Source organism: Candoia aspera, chromosome 6 (genome assembly GCF_035149785.1).
Source record: "Candoia aspera isolate rCanAsp1 chromosome 6, rCanAsp1.hap2, whole genome shotgun sequence".
NCBI classification, from domain to species: domain Eukaryota; kingdom Metazoa; phylum Chordata; class Lepidosauria; order Squamata; family Boidae; genus Candoia; species Candoia aspera.
In genome coordinates, this window is record NC_086158.1 from 97,315,373 (window position 1) to 97,333,027 (window position 17,655).

General features: G+C 40.5%; 1 protein-coding gene across 2 annotated transcripts in view; it reads right to left on the bottom strand.

The window, feature by feature from the left end:
- Positions 1-842: 842 nt before the first annotated feature.
- Positions 843-17,655, bottom strand: part of PARG (poly(ADP-ribose) glycohydrolase) — a 61,172-nt gene continuing 44,359 nt past the window's right edge. For both annotated transcript variants that reach the window (XM_063307728.1, XM_063307729.1), the window contains 6 exons: positions 14,992-15,139; positions 10,916-10,994; positions 9,038-9,146; positions 6,359-6,464; positions 3,977-4,105; positions 843-2,717 (listed from right to left, as the gene is read on the bottom strand). In XM_063307728.1, the coding sequence (XP_063163798.1) occupies positions 2,560-2,717; positions 3,977-4,105; positions 6,359-6,464; positions 9,038-9,146; positions 10,916-10,994; positions 14,992-15,139 (729 nt within the window). In that variant the 3' untranslated portion in view covers positions 843-2,559. The remainder of the gene's footprint in view (positions 2,718-3,976; positions 4,106-6,358; positions 6,465-9,037; positions 9,147-10,915; positions 10,995-14,991; positions 15,140-17,655) is intronic.

Here is a 17,655-nt window from a genome sequence, read left to right on the forward strand (position 1 = left end):
CTTGTGGCTGTGAAAATACCATGAAAGTTTGTTGGTAATTCAAAGAAGAAACATACAAGCAAGAGAGGTGATGGAATGAGGTGCCCTCTTCTCTCCTTCTTTCCACAAACTAAGTAAGCCAAAAAGGGGAGGGGGAAGTGAGCAAAAATTAAACATTAATTTTTTCATTAATGAGACATTATTTCATAGTAAACACATTGTACCAAATCTCACTGTGAAAACTTTGCAATATAAAGGAAGATGTGGACACTTGCTTAATTTATATAACAATACGTTTAAAAAAAAAGACAGAGTTCTGCAATTAAAAAAAAACATCAGAACTTGGGAAGATTTGGCTGCAGAAGTTTACGTGAGGTATGGAATATATGTGTGTGTGTGTGTGTGTGTGTGTAATTTAGACCAGGGGTCCCCAACCTCTGGGCCGTGGACCAGTACCGGTCTGTGGCCTGTTAGGAACCGGGCTGCACAGCAGGAGGCGAGTGGTGGGCGAGCAAATTTACAGCCTGAGTGTTTACAGCTGCTCCCCATTGCTCGCATTACCGCCTGAGCTCCGCCTCCTGTCAGAGAAAGCAAGCCCATTGGCTGCTATCTCCAAATGGTGTGAAGCAAAAAGAATAAAAGTTCGGGAAAAAGAGGAAGCACTTGAATCATCCTGAAACCATCCCCCCCCTCCTCTCCGGTCCATGGAAAAATTGTCTTCCCTGAAACTGGTCCCTGGTGCCAAAAAGGTTGGGAACCGCTGATTTAGACTATGCACAGTATGGCAGGTTTGTGAGGTGATGACACAACTTGTCCAAAAATTATGTTGAGACACTTCAAATAAACATACCCAAAGGCAGAGGTGGAGAAAAATGTTCATCAATTTTATTATTTTTCATTACCAAAAGACATCAAGAATACATATTAATATTCCCCACTGCTCCAGTCAAAGAAAAGAATAAACTGCGCAACCTGCAAGTTGAAAGCACGGGTGACATAGGTTAACCTTTCATAAGTAATCGCAGAGTCTCGGGTGACCGTCAAGATTGGCTGAGAGAGAAAAGCAGTGGCTGTGGCCACACTTGGCCGTTTATTGGACAACTAGCCCTTCACCTCTCTCATTGTGCAGAGGACTGAAAGGGAAGCTCCCCGGGGCTCGCATATTCCACACCGGGCGGGCGGGGAGGGCAGAACTAAGCAGTTGCAGAAGACGTGACAGAAAGCACTGACCTGCCCTAGAATGGTCTCCTCAGGCTCCTGCTCCCGAGCAGTTGTCTTCCGTAAGAGGCAGCTGGAGCCCTAAGCCATCTGACTCTGAAGTTGGAAAGATGGTCAGCCAGGCTCCATTCATCGGTCTTCTTAACGCGGCTTTGCCTCTCATCACCACCACCACCACCACCATCAGTTCTAAACTGGTTACAATGCACTTCGTACTACATCTCCCAGTGAATAACTTCCATTGTCCTCTCTTGCCAAATTCACAGTAAGCAGCAAGTATCTTGCCATTTTCCTTTCCTTTCTTTTTCCCCCAGCAGGAACTTTTCTCAGAGCTCACTGAAAAGAAGGCTATGAAAGAACACACGTCTTCAGTTCCGTTCAGTGAAGCTGGTGCCCCGATCGATGTTTTATCAAAGATCACTTTTGATGACCTTCCCAACTGTTCTCGGTGCATGCTGTACAGAGGTTTTATATTATATCATGAACTCCCCCCAAGTGTAACAGTCTAGGTTTTTATTGTACATTAAATAATATATACGTATATTTCTCTATCTGCCATTGAGCAGTATCACAAATTTCACCAAAGAACTTGGTGCAATTAAAACTTTTTTTTAAAGAAAAAACCAGTTTAATTATTTCATAAATATATGGCCCTCGCTATAAGTTTTTAAAATGTAAGAATGTATCAAAAAGTCTCTTTACCTTCTCTAAATCTGATCTTGGCTGTTTTGCAGCCCAACACACCACTGCCTTTTCCATCTTCTGCCCCCATTTTGTCCCCCACCCTCTTTCCATTCAGAGGAGAGCTCTAGTTACTTCTTAGTGCTTCCCTGCTATACTTGCCTATTTCAGATCTCTTGCTAATATTGAAAAAAGAGGGTGTTTGAAAAAGTAAAACTTAAAAAAAAACAAAAAACCAGGATTACCTGGATTGTGTATGTAATGCAAAAAAAAACAAAAAACACCTGTTTTCCATTTTTCCCCCACTATACTGCTGCGGAGTATGATAAGGAAATCATTTACTTGTATGGGAAATGTGTCTCTATGCAAGTGGGCATCCATACATAAATGCATGCGCACACTGAGACAATTATAAAAATAAAAAGGCAGGCATGTATAAATATATTTTCAGACAATCCTATAAGGAATGCAAGTCAATCGTCAACCCTGATTTCTCGGGGAGGGAGAAGAAATGTATTATGCTCCGTATGTTATGATCAAGTTTACTTTCTGCTTCAGAAAGAAAACCTATTTCTTTTAAATATTGGTCTCGGTCTTCAGATGACTGTATATTATATCCAGCAATTCAACTGATATTTTATAGGAAAAAGAAAAGACACATCCATTCTGTAGATCTTCGTTCTAATCATCAAAACACAGTCCTTTCTCATCGTCAGCAGCATTTATGTAGGATTCAACTACACTGTAGATGAAAGAGTAGAGCTTGACTTCCGGTCTTGACGTAGAACACCACCTGCATTCCTCACTGTAGTATCTAAGCAACAGTTTGTAAATGTCTCCTTGAAAAGGGAGGGAGGGAGAAAAAGAGGGAGAATTATACACAGAGTTAGTCATATGGGCCTAGAAATGATTGTTTCACCCTTGATGCCAAGAGAAATAGCACCAAGGCTTGTATGTCCTCATGATTCTCCTAGGACTGGAAGTTCTCCTAAGTTTGTTCCGTAGGATGGATTTGCCAGACCCTCCTGCAGCTCTACCACTGAATACACTTCCAAAGAAGTGGGACATAATCCTCAGGGCAACATCAGTGCAGAGATGGCCCACTGTTCTTTTCCTGTCCTCTTAACCTCCCTGTGAAAGGAACATGTCAGTGCCCTTCATCACATTACTTTGCAGGGCTGCTTTGGAAATAATTCAAAACGGGGGTTCACAATGTGCAGGAGTACAAAGATTTGAAGGAGGGGCTATGATCCTACTCAAAAGCACCTTTTGCTGAACATCCATATTGACGTTATTGTTGTAATTACTTACCTTTAACAGTAAGTCCCACCAAGCCTTCATGGCTGAGCTTCCATGCAGCTGCCACAGTTATAGCAAGCATGTTCGAAAGTGAGCCGGGAATGGCTACTTCATGTACTAAGCTAAGCACAGTGTAGCTTAGCTATGAGGAGGAGCCAATTCTCATCTGCTGCTCGCTCCTTGTAACAGCCAGTGAGCAGCCAAGGGCTTTATTATGCTTCCTTGTGGCTAAGCCATAACATGATGTGTGAATGATTCAGGATAAGGTGACTCTCAAAAGCCAGGGGAATGGCTCCTTTACATAGTTAATCAGGAACCCCACCTGCCACATTTTTTAATTTTATTTAATGGATTTGTTAAAACTGCCCAACTGGAAGAAGATTCTGGGTGGTGTACAACAGGCCCAATACATATACATTAAAAGCATATTAAAAACACATTAAAGGTCATACGATTGCATGGACCAAAACACAACTCCCCATTAAAAATTACAACTGGGGAGGAATTTCTGGAGGGGGTGGAGACTACCATCCAAGACTTCTGGGGGTGCCTGCAGCTAGGGCCTCTGGTTGCACATTACGACCTATCAGATCCACAGACTTCAGCTTTTATTCTCATGGAAACCAAGTCACCGCGTTTTAGTCAATTTGCCCCATGACTGACTTGTCAACACCAAGCTCTGCTCTTGTATTTGTCCAAGATGTTTTCCTTTTCCTTCCTTACTACAATAGCAGCATTGCCCCTCCCCTTTTTATTGTCAGCGGTGCTTCCAAAGGGGAGGGAGGGAGATGGTACCTACCCACCACTTGGCCCCTCTCGGTCAGAAAAGTGTGCATGCTGTAGATGTCTCTCATCAACTCAGCGTCTCCAAAGGTGAAATAAACCACGTCTCGCCCGGCCTCGGCAGCGGCTAGGATTTGTATTAAGGCTAAAGCAAATGAATATAAAACGTAAGTCAGCGTAGGAGGAGGAAGACAATCCCATTTTTCATCTGAAGGGGTTCTTTCACAAAAGGCAACATGCACAGAGGTGCTTCGGAAGATCCAAGCAATGAGAAATGGCTGCTGCCTTGTCTACGTGAGGATTGGGCAACATGCCTCTTCCTGGGAACACAGAAGCTGGAATTCAACAACATGGAAGGCCCATTGCTTATCTTTTAGCTAGGCTGTCAAGAGGTGCTTTGACTCGAAAAATGAGGATTTCTAGGATAGTCACTTTGTCACTGAAGCACGATGCACAACATAGGATTCCTACATGGTACACATGCCTGCCCAATGGGATGTAACAAGTACGAGGTAGACAAGTTTACAGTGTGAGAATCCTAACTGCATAGCAAGTGAATGCAACGCTGCTCTTTCACTGCACTGGAAAACAGTTTCATCCTTACAGAGAGATTAACAGCTGGAATAGCAGGACACAGCTAAAAGGAGAAGCAATCTGCTTAGATATGGAATACAATGGGATCTAAGTCATCTACGTCAACATTAATTTCATTTTTTCCCCCTTAGTTCCCTAGCTAGGGAAGAATGGACAAACTCAGTCTGCAAGGAAATTCAAGCCACATTCCTGTAGGTTCTCAGCACTGCCCCTTTCTTTATGGGCAACACAGTATTAAACAGGCATGGAGGCAAGACCCCTGCACCCAGTCCTATGGAACTGGAAGCGTCCCACTCTGTTGGCGCCCAACTCCCTAATTTGCCATGCTTCGGATCTGAAAGCAAAGAGGTGGTTGGGAGTGCATGCAGACCCTTTCTGCAACTCCTCAAAGCAATGACATTCCCCCCCAGCATCGGGTAGCTGCCCTTAGCAGCCACACCACTATCCCAGGAGAAGAAGGGTTCAGTTTAAGGAGTTCTTGGCAGGTGGCACATGTGTGCCAACTCATGCTCCAGGGCACCTTTCTCTTTGAATGTAAAGTGCTGGGTAGCTTTACTCTCTAACACACCACTAGCATTTGTTGAGAATTGCTTTAGATTTCCTGGAAAGACATGACCTTGGAAGGTCACTTGCACATTAGATTTTGGTTTAAATTAGCATGGCTTTAATTGGAAGAAAAATGAAAAAAAGAAAAGGGTAAGAAGGGCTGACAATTATCTGTGTCTAGATATTTCCCTCTAGAATAGTTGGTGTTTCTACAGACAAATCTTGAAAAAGCGAATGTTTTCGCCTGTTTTATTCACTAGAAGTTGTAGATTTTACTAAGGCAACAAATCTTATACAGCATTAAAAGGTATGCTTGGAGAGATACAGTTTACATATATAAATGCAAGAAAGTACCACCTTCTTTAATCAAAGGGCTTTGGGGAGCCCACAACTGAATCACTGATGGCCCTGGTGACACATGGGATCAATTTCCAGTAAGAATTGTGGTTTTAATCAAGCCATGAAACAGGCTATGAATCTGCTGAAGCTTCAGTAACTCAGTTTTCATGAAAACCCTCATCAAGAAGACATGAGATTTTTTAAGCAGCAACATCGATGACGGTAAGATGACCCCCTGCTAAGAAAGAAGCAATTCACTTGTTGTACTTGTGATAGCGTAATGAGGACAGAATACCAGAGAACTACAAAATGAAATTATTTATATGGACTAAGAGGCACAAACATGAGAAAATTGCAGCTTGGAGAAAATAAGCTATTAGATCAGTGTTTCTCAACCGCGGCAACTTGAAGATGGGTGGACTTCAACTCCCAAAATTCCCTAGCCAGCCGCCATTGTTGAGAAACACTGTGTTAGATGCTAACAGTTCAAACTTAATTTTATGGATCCATTAGACAGTCCAGCTACTGTTTTGGTCAGGTGCACCTTCAGTTTCATGATGCTCATTTCTGAACAGTAAGTGCTCACACAGAATTCTACAATAGTCTGTCATGGGGCCTTCAGCTGTCCTGAAGCCTCTGAAGGTCTAGACAGCCTAGGGTAGACAGGTCCTACCAAACCTCCCCTTACTCCAGAATGGAGAGATGACCCTTTCTCTGAGTCCTTCCTCCCATCCAGTCTTCTGCTAGAAGCTCAAGTTTTGCAGCCCAGAAGAAGGAACTTTATCTCAGCCTTCACTCTGCTCCTGTCCCCTTCTTGCTCTTAATCACTCTTGCCTGAACCTGAAGAAGCAGCAAGTGGCTATGACAACCACGACCAACAAAGAAGCTAAAACTGAACTGCAAGGAGAGAAATGTTTACCTTTCAGTCTCGAATCACCTCCAAAAGCACCACAGCCCCAGTTTCCTGTTGCGACCGCTGGAAGATGATGTGGAGGGACACCAGGCCGAGAGAAACCACAGTAAGCCTGCGGGCAGAGAAGCAGCAAACAGCCCCTTGCAATGTTGGTTTTTCAAGTGTATTTGATAAGGGTCACTATTCGTGTTGCTTATAATGGGACTGACAGGCTTTCCTTTTTATTGGATTTCTGTTTTTAACCCAACTTATGTAGGTTGGGATTTGTGATTGGAGTGGTTTAGAACTGCAAGCAAGCAGTCTTTCCTTCCTCTATGTCTTCTTCATGGCGACTAAGTTTGCTTCTGTTGTCAACAGAAGACCTGTATCTTTTCTTTCCCTCATTCCCACAAGCCTGAAGCCTTTTGATGGCCAATTCCCGCCACTAATCTTTCCAGTCTCAAAGATTATTGAGCCCCTGAATCTTTTCTGCATCTTAGGACACTCAGTATTTCCACCCTCGGGTAAGTACAATTCACCAGAATGTTTTTGTTCAGTTGTGGTTCCTTTGGTGCTGAATTATGTGTTCTTATCACCAATGCTCTAGTTCAGGGATTCCCCAAATGCAGTCATGGAGCTACCAGAATGCGCAGGCCTAGCATTTTTAGACCCGCGTTTACCAAAAACGGCCAAGGGGCAAAATAAGTTCCTTCAGTCTTACCGCAGGGTACAACACCCACTGCAACCTTTAAGCCTACTTTAAGGAGGTGTTTAAGGAGCAAAACGGGAAACTTCAGCCTGCTACCATTAAGAGCTTTGCAGGCTGGCCTAGACTGGGCTCACAAGCTAAACAGAGCCAGATCGGTTAGTATTTGGATGGAATATCACCAGGAATACCCCGGGCTGAAGACATGACCGAGAAATTTAAATGAAAAAAAAAAAAAAGGGTTCTGGAAGAAAACGGTGTCGAAACACTTGTTGTTTCCACCCTTGAGTAAGTACAATTCACCAGAATTTTTTTTGTTCCGTTGTGGTATCTTTGGTGCTGTTGGAAAGAAAACTGAAAGGTTGTGTCCATGTAGTCACTAGGAGCTGAACTAGACTTAAGGGTGTTTTTCTCCTTTTTTAAACCTCTTTTTAAAAAAAAAAAATATCCCACCTTTATTATTTTTATAAATAACTCAAGGCAGTGAACATACCTAATACTCCTTCCTCCTATTTTTACCCATTAAGTCAAAGTTTAAACACAAAAGGGGCCTTCAGCCCACCTAATCTGGAATGCTGCCTCACTCTTCCATTCGTTTTTTTAAAAAGAGAGAGAGAAAAGGTTGCAAAGTTTTCTCTCTATCAAGAGGAGGAGGTACAACCCTGAAAAAAAAACCAGACAAGAAAAAAACAGGCAGTTTATCTTGAGGATGGGGGAGGATTTTACTATTATCCTAACCACAAACTTGATGAAATAAAATTAAAAAAGACTAAACTAAACTGAAAATGAAATTGACTCACCGTGGCAAAAAAGAAATACTTGCCATATACTAATGTGAAGCTTTGGATCATTTTCCTCAATAAATGAATGAGCAAGTATAATGTTTTTGACTCATTTAACTCAGTTCCCCCTATCTAGTCTTAGGGCTTGCGTGGAGAACAGATCACGCTTTAAGTCATATTTATGCAGAAATGTTGAAAGCTGAAAAGGGCTCACAAACTTTTAAACACCCCTGTATGAATAACCGAATGCTGTTAGAAGGGATTCAAGACTTGTATCCTTATATCAGAGAAGAAAAGGCCATTTTCTTGCAGTTCTATCAGTACAAGGAGGTCAGGGTGGGACGTCAGGGAGGGATTGCAAGTCCCCAGATTTGCTACGCTACACATTCAGTACCATCTGTCAATGCCACCCAAAGTCTGGCCAGCTAAAATTGGACATTGAATTAGAGCAGTAGTTTTTCAGTGTGTGGGCCCAGCTCTCAATGTGAGGCAATGAAAATTGAAGATACATGACTACCAACTGTCTGCTCATCCTCCAGACTTCTTAAAAAGCGTGGACATTTAATAATGTGCATGAAAAGTGTTTCTCTGGGAGACAACGCAAAAGAAGGAGGGAAAAAAAATCCAAGAAGTGCAATTATTATGTTGGGGATTACAGGTCGGAGATTTATGTGATGTTCTACCCAAGTCAGAATATAAAAATCACCAGGATTCTTGATGGAGGATCTTTCCCAATTATTAAACATCTCCAGATGGTTTTCCCCACTACTGTATAAATATAGTGGGGAAAATGTGTCAGTCTCCACCCATTCTTGAACAGAAGTTCACAAAGGTATTTTGCATGGAAAACCCACCAAGCAAAACCCACCGTCTTTTAAACATCTAAGTGTGGTTTATTTTTTGAACTAGTGATCTAGAGAAAGTAACCAGGACATTAAGTTTCTGAACGGTTTACTGAACCTAACTGCTTCACAATGTTTTTGTAGACAGATTAAGCTTTAAAAAAAAAAAAGAACCACTCATTCCTTATATCAGCTAGATTGAAACTGGCCAACTTCCATTTTAATCTTTTGTGTGAACTGTGATACCGAATTTAAGGACCGAGTCTCTCTCCAAGGAACTGGTGACAGGGCCCCAAATATTGGGCAGGGTCAACCCAACATTAAGACCCCAGCTGCAAATAAATGACAGGGCAAGCGGGATTAAGAAGTTACTGGCCTTGTTCAGCTCTCTTCTAATTTTCTCTGGCGTGAACTGATCAAGGAAACGTGTGAAATGAAATGCATCTATAGCCACAATTTCTGTGCAACGCCTCTGCCATTCATCCCTGGCAAAGGAGAGAGAGAGAGGGGAAAAAAAGGAAGAGAGGAAAAATGCTGTAATGTTAACTGGTAAGATTAGTCACATAAACAAGGCAGATTTGAGTTCATCTCTTAAGGGATTCACTGAAGGCCCAAAGCACAGAAACAAAGGTTAGGAAAAGACAACGTTCAATTAGATTATCAATAATCCATATCAAAACTGGAGAAGGCAAATGAGAGGGGAGAAGGCAAGATGTTTTCTCTCCTAAATGTATTTCATGGCGGAAATATCACAACTGGCACACAGTTGAGAAAGTCTAGCATTGATCTTATTGCTTTGCAAAGGATTGTCAACCGCCTCCCCCATTTTTTTTTAATGTTGCTAACTGAACTATCACAGTAATGGGAAAGTAATATGTACATTTAAAGAAATTCTGTTTTCTTTAGCTTTTCTTTGCTTTACGCTGAAGCTGTAATTATCAGGTGGAACCACCAAGTCGTGGTCCATCATTTGGATCTAAGAAATATAGGGCATGATTGATTATCACAAAATCTTTAGGGACCAGACTGTGTCAGACTGGTGCTACCATTCCATCCCAAATTCCTGATTTGCATTTGAAGAAGAAAAAAAAACCTAGCAGATATTATGGAAACAGGTCAAGTGGGAGGTCAGTCTTCTTTACAAGTATGAACATTAACTCTTTTTTCTCTATATTAAGATTAAAAAAATATGTTAAAGGCATGTATGTTCTTGGTTATATCCTCAGTACTGGGAACCTATCAAAATATAAACTCTGCATTTGGGGAATATGGAGATCAATGAAAAAAATGATTATACAACACAGGAAGGAGATATCTAGATCTGATTTGCAGCAGTGAATTTTTCATGTATGTTATTTGTCAACATTTAATTTTTGTTTTCAACAAACAGATAAGAAAGAAGACTTTTGAACAATCTAGTTGAAGATTTTGTAGCTGTTCAGTTTTTAACATAATTTCCAAGGCTTTAATTGTCCTTTCGTCTTGCTTGATTTTTCAGCCTCCACTGATCCGTAATACTCTGTTAATGCTACTGTGTGTTGATCTTTTAATGCTGCTACATTTTTGTTTTGTTGACTAGTGTAATGTAATACAGTGAAACTAAATTAAAATAAATACATAAAAGTTGAAAAAAACCCACAGAATTCATCAGCTAAAGACTACTACTCAATTTGTTTTTGAATGGCAAAACCAGATTCCCTCCATTATACACCCCGTCAGCCTGTTAACTCCAGCACGCCCTGAGATTTTTTCTGTTCGTTATTCTTATAGACTGACTGCATCTTTCCTAGCAATTCAAGCAGACCTAGATGTGCCCCAAGGTGATCCCAACCATTTTAATGGTTCTTGAGCTCTTTCACATAAACATGTGACAGTGGAAGCTCAAAACTCAAGCAGTGGGGGAATTACAGAACAACAACAGAATCCTGATGCTCACTCCTCCCATTCTCAAGTTCAGTGAACCAAACAGGGTCACAAAAAACAAAAGATAGGCTAGTATAACTGTGATTTTATGGATATTTGTTTTTTTTTAAAGAAACAAAAGAGTCCAAAGAACAGGGAGCAGACTTAGTAGATATAGAATGTGGTGCAACAGAAGGAATAGCAAAATGAAAGAGAGAAGATTGAGGTGTACTTCTTGGAAGGAACAATGACCTGGATTTCTGAAGAATATACTTTCTGTGGCAGATCTCCCAAAAATTATGCCAGTATCAATCCCATCATTTAAAGTTAACTTGGAGCACCAGAATTTTACCTGGCTGTGTCATCTTCATGGCTTCTGGCCCACTGGTAAGTTTCTGCATAGCCCGTATATTCGCTGTATTGCTCAGTCCCTGAAAAAAATCATGGCATTAAAGAACCCATTTTCAGCTGTTTTACTTTCTGGTCTGGAAACATTCACCTTCTGAATTCCTGTCTAGCGTTCATCAGTTTTCATAGGCCAGCAAAGAAGAATGATTAAGCCAAAAGTAACACAGATGGGATATTTAAAAAGGGAAACAAAGAAGACCAGAGAAATCAATGCAAAAGGGATCTCTCCTCTTTCCCCAGGAAGTGTAGCATATTCTAAATGCTGAACAAGTTGCCAATCCCCATCCTCCTCAACGTCCAATCTTACTGGTGCTGGATACTGAAAATATAGTCTGAACATCTTCTCATGGCAAATGAGACTGGCAGGATCCAGATGGAATAAAACACATTTCTAAAATTCTAGTGATTGGAGAAAAATGTTGGGTTAGTGTTACTGCAGTTCACTGAAGTCCTTGCTGAAGTAAGGATGGTCATGCTGGATTGTTCAGAAGACCAGAACAGGTAGTACCGTCTAAAGGTGTGATACCCTGGTGAGCTCAGAATAATCAGCTATTTCCCTCCCCTGCAATACTACTTAGGAAGCAAGCTGCCTCCAATTTTAAACACCGCATAGTAATTTTTAAGACATCACTACAGTCCAGTAAGACCACATGCTGAAGTTCTGAATCTAGGCTAAACGTTGCCCCCAATATTTGCTTTTATCAGGACTATGCAACAAAAGGAAGGCCACACCACAGCAGAAATAACTGGGAAGCATGGCCCATTTGTTAAGATAATTAATTTACTTTTACTGAAACGTATTTTACTACTAATTTTATATTTTTCCTTTATCTCTTCTCCTTGGGAGCATTTGATGTTTGCTGTAATAAATATACGAAGCATGAAAGGAGGACCCAGCCAAAATATCTGATAACGTGAGTTGGGAAGTAGCAACTGTCTACAACGATCAACTACTTGCCATTTCTTCTTATTCCTGCTCCTATTCTACTCCTGCTGTATAATTATGCAGTGCTGCCTAATGATTCCTACTCCAAAGTTCCAATCCCACACCCCAGTTTGCCCTACATGAAGGCTCAGTGGGGTCTCAAGATGGCAACAGGGTAGGGTAACAGCCACCAACAATGCACCAAGTGAAGCAATGTATGTACTAACACCAGCTTTAGGTCCCTGGAGGACAGCAGAGCTCTGACTGCACCATCATGGCTGCCATCTTTATTTTTTTTTATCATACCTTGTAGACACCCCTGCTGCACAAGATAACTGAACAAAGACCTTGTCCAGTGCACTGATCTTTCCTTTTTGTTCTCTTTTTGTCACTTCCATCTTCCAGAGCATAAACGATTAATTACCAAGCAGTTCATTAGCTACAGTAGTCAACGGTATGTCAAACAACAAAAATCCCAGCATCTTTTAATTGATGCGTATTTTCGAACTCTTAAGAGCTTATGATCTGGACTGAGACCCAAAGGTGAGGGATGAGGTGGGAAAAATAATACAAGGGCACAGAGAGCATTCTGTTTTCTACACAGCTGAGTATTCATGTCACATTAGCTAATTATTTCCTGTTGCACTGTTCTGATGGATTTCGGAACTTCATGCCCTGGGCCATGACAGCTGGAGATGTTGGGAGCTGTAATCTTAACCCTTCTAGAGGGAATCAGGTATGGATGGCTCTCCTAGGCCCAAGCCCAATTCTTTTATTGTTTTTTTTTAAAAAAAAACCTCTACTTTTTGGAACTAGAATGAATTATGTAAATCCAACAGACTGAGCTTCTCTACCTCCACCCTGGGAAAAGCACTTGGATCTTATGATTGGCTCAGCAAATTGCTTGAAAGGAGTCTTTGACCTACAGAGCACCACTTTTTGAACTGTTAAAGCAGGCAACATTTTTCCAAGCTTTCCAGCCACTCCAGGCTGACTCGAAATAGGAAAATACCCACTGGAATCCCACCATATTCATAAAAGATGTACATTGTGTTGATTTTCCATTGTAGAGTTATGCAAATGAAGCACTCAGATTTATAATTAATTTTTTTATTCCGTATGCAGCTATCAAAGCAACAAGGAAAACAAAACATCCCTGAATACTATTATTTGATCCCAAGGTTCCTTTCACTCACAGGTTAGGAAAGATATCTATTTGTGTTTTTTGCATGACTGGTTTCATATTTGTTTCTGTGATGATCTCAAGCAGATGCTGGTCAATTGCAACAAATCTAATTTATTTCCAATTTCTCAGTCTCTTCTGCAAATTTCAGCAGCACAGTCATATCCATTAGGCCACTGAGTCAAGATGCATCATTGAAAAAATGTAATCCATCAGACAGATAGCAGCACACAGCAGAAACTTGCTTGAGCACAGAGATGGAAGCAAGCCAGAGATCAAATGAAGATGATGAAATGGTGCTTTCCATTAAGAGAGTAGAACATTGCATCACACAGATTAATTAGAAAGCACTGTAATCACTAAAGTGCTTTGAGAAATAATTTTACTTTGGTTTGCATCTTAGATGCAGAAGCTTCAAATTTTGGATTCAAGAGCCTAAACATGTTTGATTTACCCAGAAGAAATTTTATCTTTTTCCACCAAGCTTCTCAGGATCTTCAGCTCACAACATGCAACGAATACCGACATTCAGCAAACAATTCACAAGCAGCACAACACTCAGATTATTCTTTGGTTTCTCCCTGTTTTAGGTACCTCAGCTGTAACTAACTTCACCGTCACCTTCTAACATTGGGAAGGCCCTTCATATAGATTAATGATAAAATTACAATTATAAAATATTCCCACTCACACGTACTATCATTGACTTTTGGATCCTGTAAAGCCTATCAATTTCACTTACATTTAAGCAGCACTTTAAACCAACCTAGGGGCAATTGGTTCATTCATCTTATCCCTCTCCTATTAACAGTACCTTCAAACGAACAGAAGTGCAACTGGTTCATTTCTCATCTCTATCGTCCATTTTCTATTTATTTCTTCCCCCTAATTTGCAAACTTCTAGCACCACTGCTATTTAAGAACTGAATTTATTTTCTGATCAAACCAAAGCATCTATATGAGAGTTATGGAGCTCTTACTGAGAACACCTTTCTGCAGAATTTCTTGCATAGACCTCAGAGCCAGGAATCCACTTAAGTAACCTCTGGAGTGTTCTGAAAGACTATCATATTTCTTGTTCAACAGCTCACACAGGAAAAATCTCTGGGATAGACTCAGCCTTTTCTAAAGACCATCAGGCCCTGCCAAAGGTTTGGAAATGAGATTCCATTTTCTAAATCAATCCTCAAAATTAAATCACTGTATGTATTAGAAGCTAAAAGCTGCAAAATACTACAGGAATGGTGCTGCTAGACATTGCTCCTCTTTTCTTCTGAACTGAGAAACCATCTGCCTCCTTCACCATCTAGGACAAGCTATCAATTTCTGCCTAGCCAATAGAGAATCTCTCTTCTAAGACTCATGAGTTGATCTGACCGTTTTAAAGAAGGCTAAATCTCGCAGAAAACGTGATTTCTCTTGGTTTCTCTCTTAAATAGCCAATGTCACATGGATAAAGATTTCCAGTGACCTCAGCGATCCAACCGTTCCCAAGAAACCTTTTATAGAATTACCAGGAATTCTATAAATGACCAAGAATGCCCTCAAGAGTTAAACTAAGAATGAGAAGAAAGTAAGAAAAATAATAACACCAACATCCTCAGAGAGAACTGTGAATCTATATTATTGCTCTTTTTAACGTTTCTTTGACTGTGGACAGGAAAAGCCATTTAGCTATAAAATCAGGAAAAATGTCTGAAGACTAAGGAACTCTACATTGTAGAAAAATAATAAACGAGGTCATTCTTTCTTCGCAGAATCCACCATAACAAAGGCTATCCTATTTTCCGGATCTCATTGTATAGTCTCAATCCTGGAGCACAGGCAACCTCGAATCCCTTTTCCTTTATCAGTGCATGTATGAATCACAGTGAGTTTGTGGAGGGACATTTCTCAAGTAAGAGTCACTAACCTGTGATTATCAGACACTCGTTGTGATCCAGGACTTCCGTAATGAGACGAGAGACAATCAATTCTGGATTGATTAAGAAGCGGATTTCTTCCTGCACAAGTCCTATGCCGGTGACACCACCTCCAACAAAGCGATTAGCGAAGTCAACCTGGCAAGACACGTTGAATGTTAATTATTGAATGTTTGCCTTTGCTATTCCTGTTGAATAAAGCCAAAAACAAGTGGGAACACTCATCTGTCATGACTGACAGCAATGCCGAGGCGGAGGAGGAGGAGGAGGAGACTGAACCATCTTGCCCAACTGGGTATCCTGCAGATGAATTAGGAAAGGTGACTGGAACCCTAGGTGTTGGTGGTGGTGGTCCTCCTCCTCCTCCTCCTAAAAAAAGACCAGATTCCAACACCTACAATATTTCACAAATTTTGCAGGTAGGGTCCCCACAAGAACTACCTAATGAGCAAGTCTGCTATTTTTCTAGTGTGCAGTATGTGAAGTAGTTCACAAAGCTCTGTGCAAACGGCACACCACAGTTGGTGTTTCTAAACTCATTTCCCTTTATGTTTTAAGGAGCTGTTACTGAAATACTTCTGATTAGGTATGGGGAAAACAACCTGAAAAAAACGGTATTTCTCAAATCTCTGTTTTCAAATCTTAAGATTGTTCTGTTCTGATTGTGCATCCCTTTGCAATTTGGTAAAGAAGTTGTCAGGAAAATGTGAATTCATTTTCCCGCACTTTTCTGCTAATATATAGTACTCTGCACTCAATGTTTGCACATCTTTTATTGGCAATTTCCACACAAAGAATACATTTTGTAAGATGTTTTTATTTTGTGTGTGTTTGCTCCTAACTATTTTTGGCCTGAAGAACTACCCCATGTTGATTTACTTACTTAACTGGGTAGTGCAAATCATTAAAATATAAAAGCAAACTACTCTGCATTTTGATACACTACACAGTAGTAAAGTTTTCTGGATTTACTTAGCTCAATTCTCTTTTGGAAATACTGTTTCCCAAAGCTCCATCAATGTATGATTAGGGATGCCTCAAGGTGATGACTGTTCTGAGCCACGAAGTGAAGAATATGACAAATCTTATGCTTTCAAATGTTTGAACTTTATAGCAAATAGGTTATATGCATGTAACTATTGCCTTGTTTTCTGTTTTGAGGATCATTCGGTCTACTTTATTAGCCTCCTGCCCATGGGACCACTCTCACAGAAGACACTGGTTCTCACTGTAGGTTTGTCATCTTTTTGGATCATTTAAAAATCCTTTTTGAAAAAGAATTTTGAGCTCAGGACTTCATTTGTTTTAGACTTCTTTTTATGCTGAATTATCCTATATGTTTTTCATTGGACCAGGCCATTTGAACATTCAGTTTCAGTTTCTTAAACTGCACTTTTAAGCTATACAAACAATAGAACTGTTTAAAAATGCGGAGGGCTACAATGAAAATGGTGCAAAAGTTTGCCTCTGAAGCATGGCTCAAAATACCAAACGTGTAAAACCACGCTCTTTTTGATATTTAGTCTGACTACAGTATGTCCAAGCAAGGCGTTTGTTCTGTTTATTCAGGATCAGAAAGCCGGGGAGCTGAAACGGGCCTGACAATCACAGCTGTCAGGTGGAAATGTTCTGGATGTAGTCAAAGTAAATTTATACAGTACGGCAAATGCGTCAGAACATGTTTTTCTTTCCTCTCCCCAGAGCTACAGTTCTTGAATGGCTTGGGACCCAAATTAATACTGCTTCATGGTTTTAAAAGGCATGTGGATGTTAGTGCATATTTAAAGAAAAAAAATTACATTACTGGAAAACAGCCTCATATTTCAAGGGAAAAAAAACAGGGTGGACAGTTTGCTGGGCTCGACTGGAAAATGGATCCTGCAGTTAGAACTTCCCCAAGCTCGGAGACGAAGGCATGTAAAACGAACAGCTGAAGATCCCCAAAGAACCAGCAAACTGCAAACTGTTTTAACAGCATCCTGCTCCAAAGACCTTCCCTCCTCCCTTAAAGTTTAGCCATTACTGAGCGGGATAGCAAGTCAGCAGCAAGCACACGGACCACTATCTGACTACATTTATTCTGCACACTATAGCAATACCCATAGACTTTAATCAATATTAAAACCCATGATAAAAAGTGTTGTTTGAGCACAAAAGGCTGGCCGTTTTCTGAGAACCACCTAATCAAATTTATGATAATATGTCAATGAACCGATTTAGCGAAGAGGTAGCTAAAAACAGGTACCAGGCTAGCTCCTGGCACTAGGTTAACAACACTGTAAATATGTCTATGCATATTCTCCAATTTGGAGAAGTGAGTGTATTTTCTCAAGGCGGCCTATGAGACAAATTTCATCATCCTCTCATGCAACGAATTTCAGTTGCTTCTCCAACCCCAGGTTACGAGATGCACGATCTTCTTAAACACACAGCTGTTGTTTCAGTGCTCCTACCCTAGGACACAACATCACAAATGCCTTCAACTACTGACTATTCTTTATGTTTATAAAACACGTATCACAACAACAACAACAACAAATCTAAAAACATCAATAAAACTAAAAGATAAACATTCCAGAAGAAACAAAGGTAAATCTGCATGGTGATTTTACAGAGGAAGCATTTTTAATTGTACCCAAACTTTAATTTGCTTG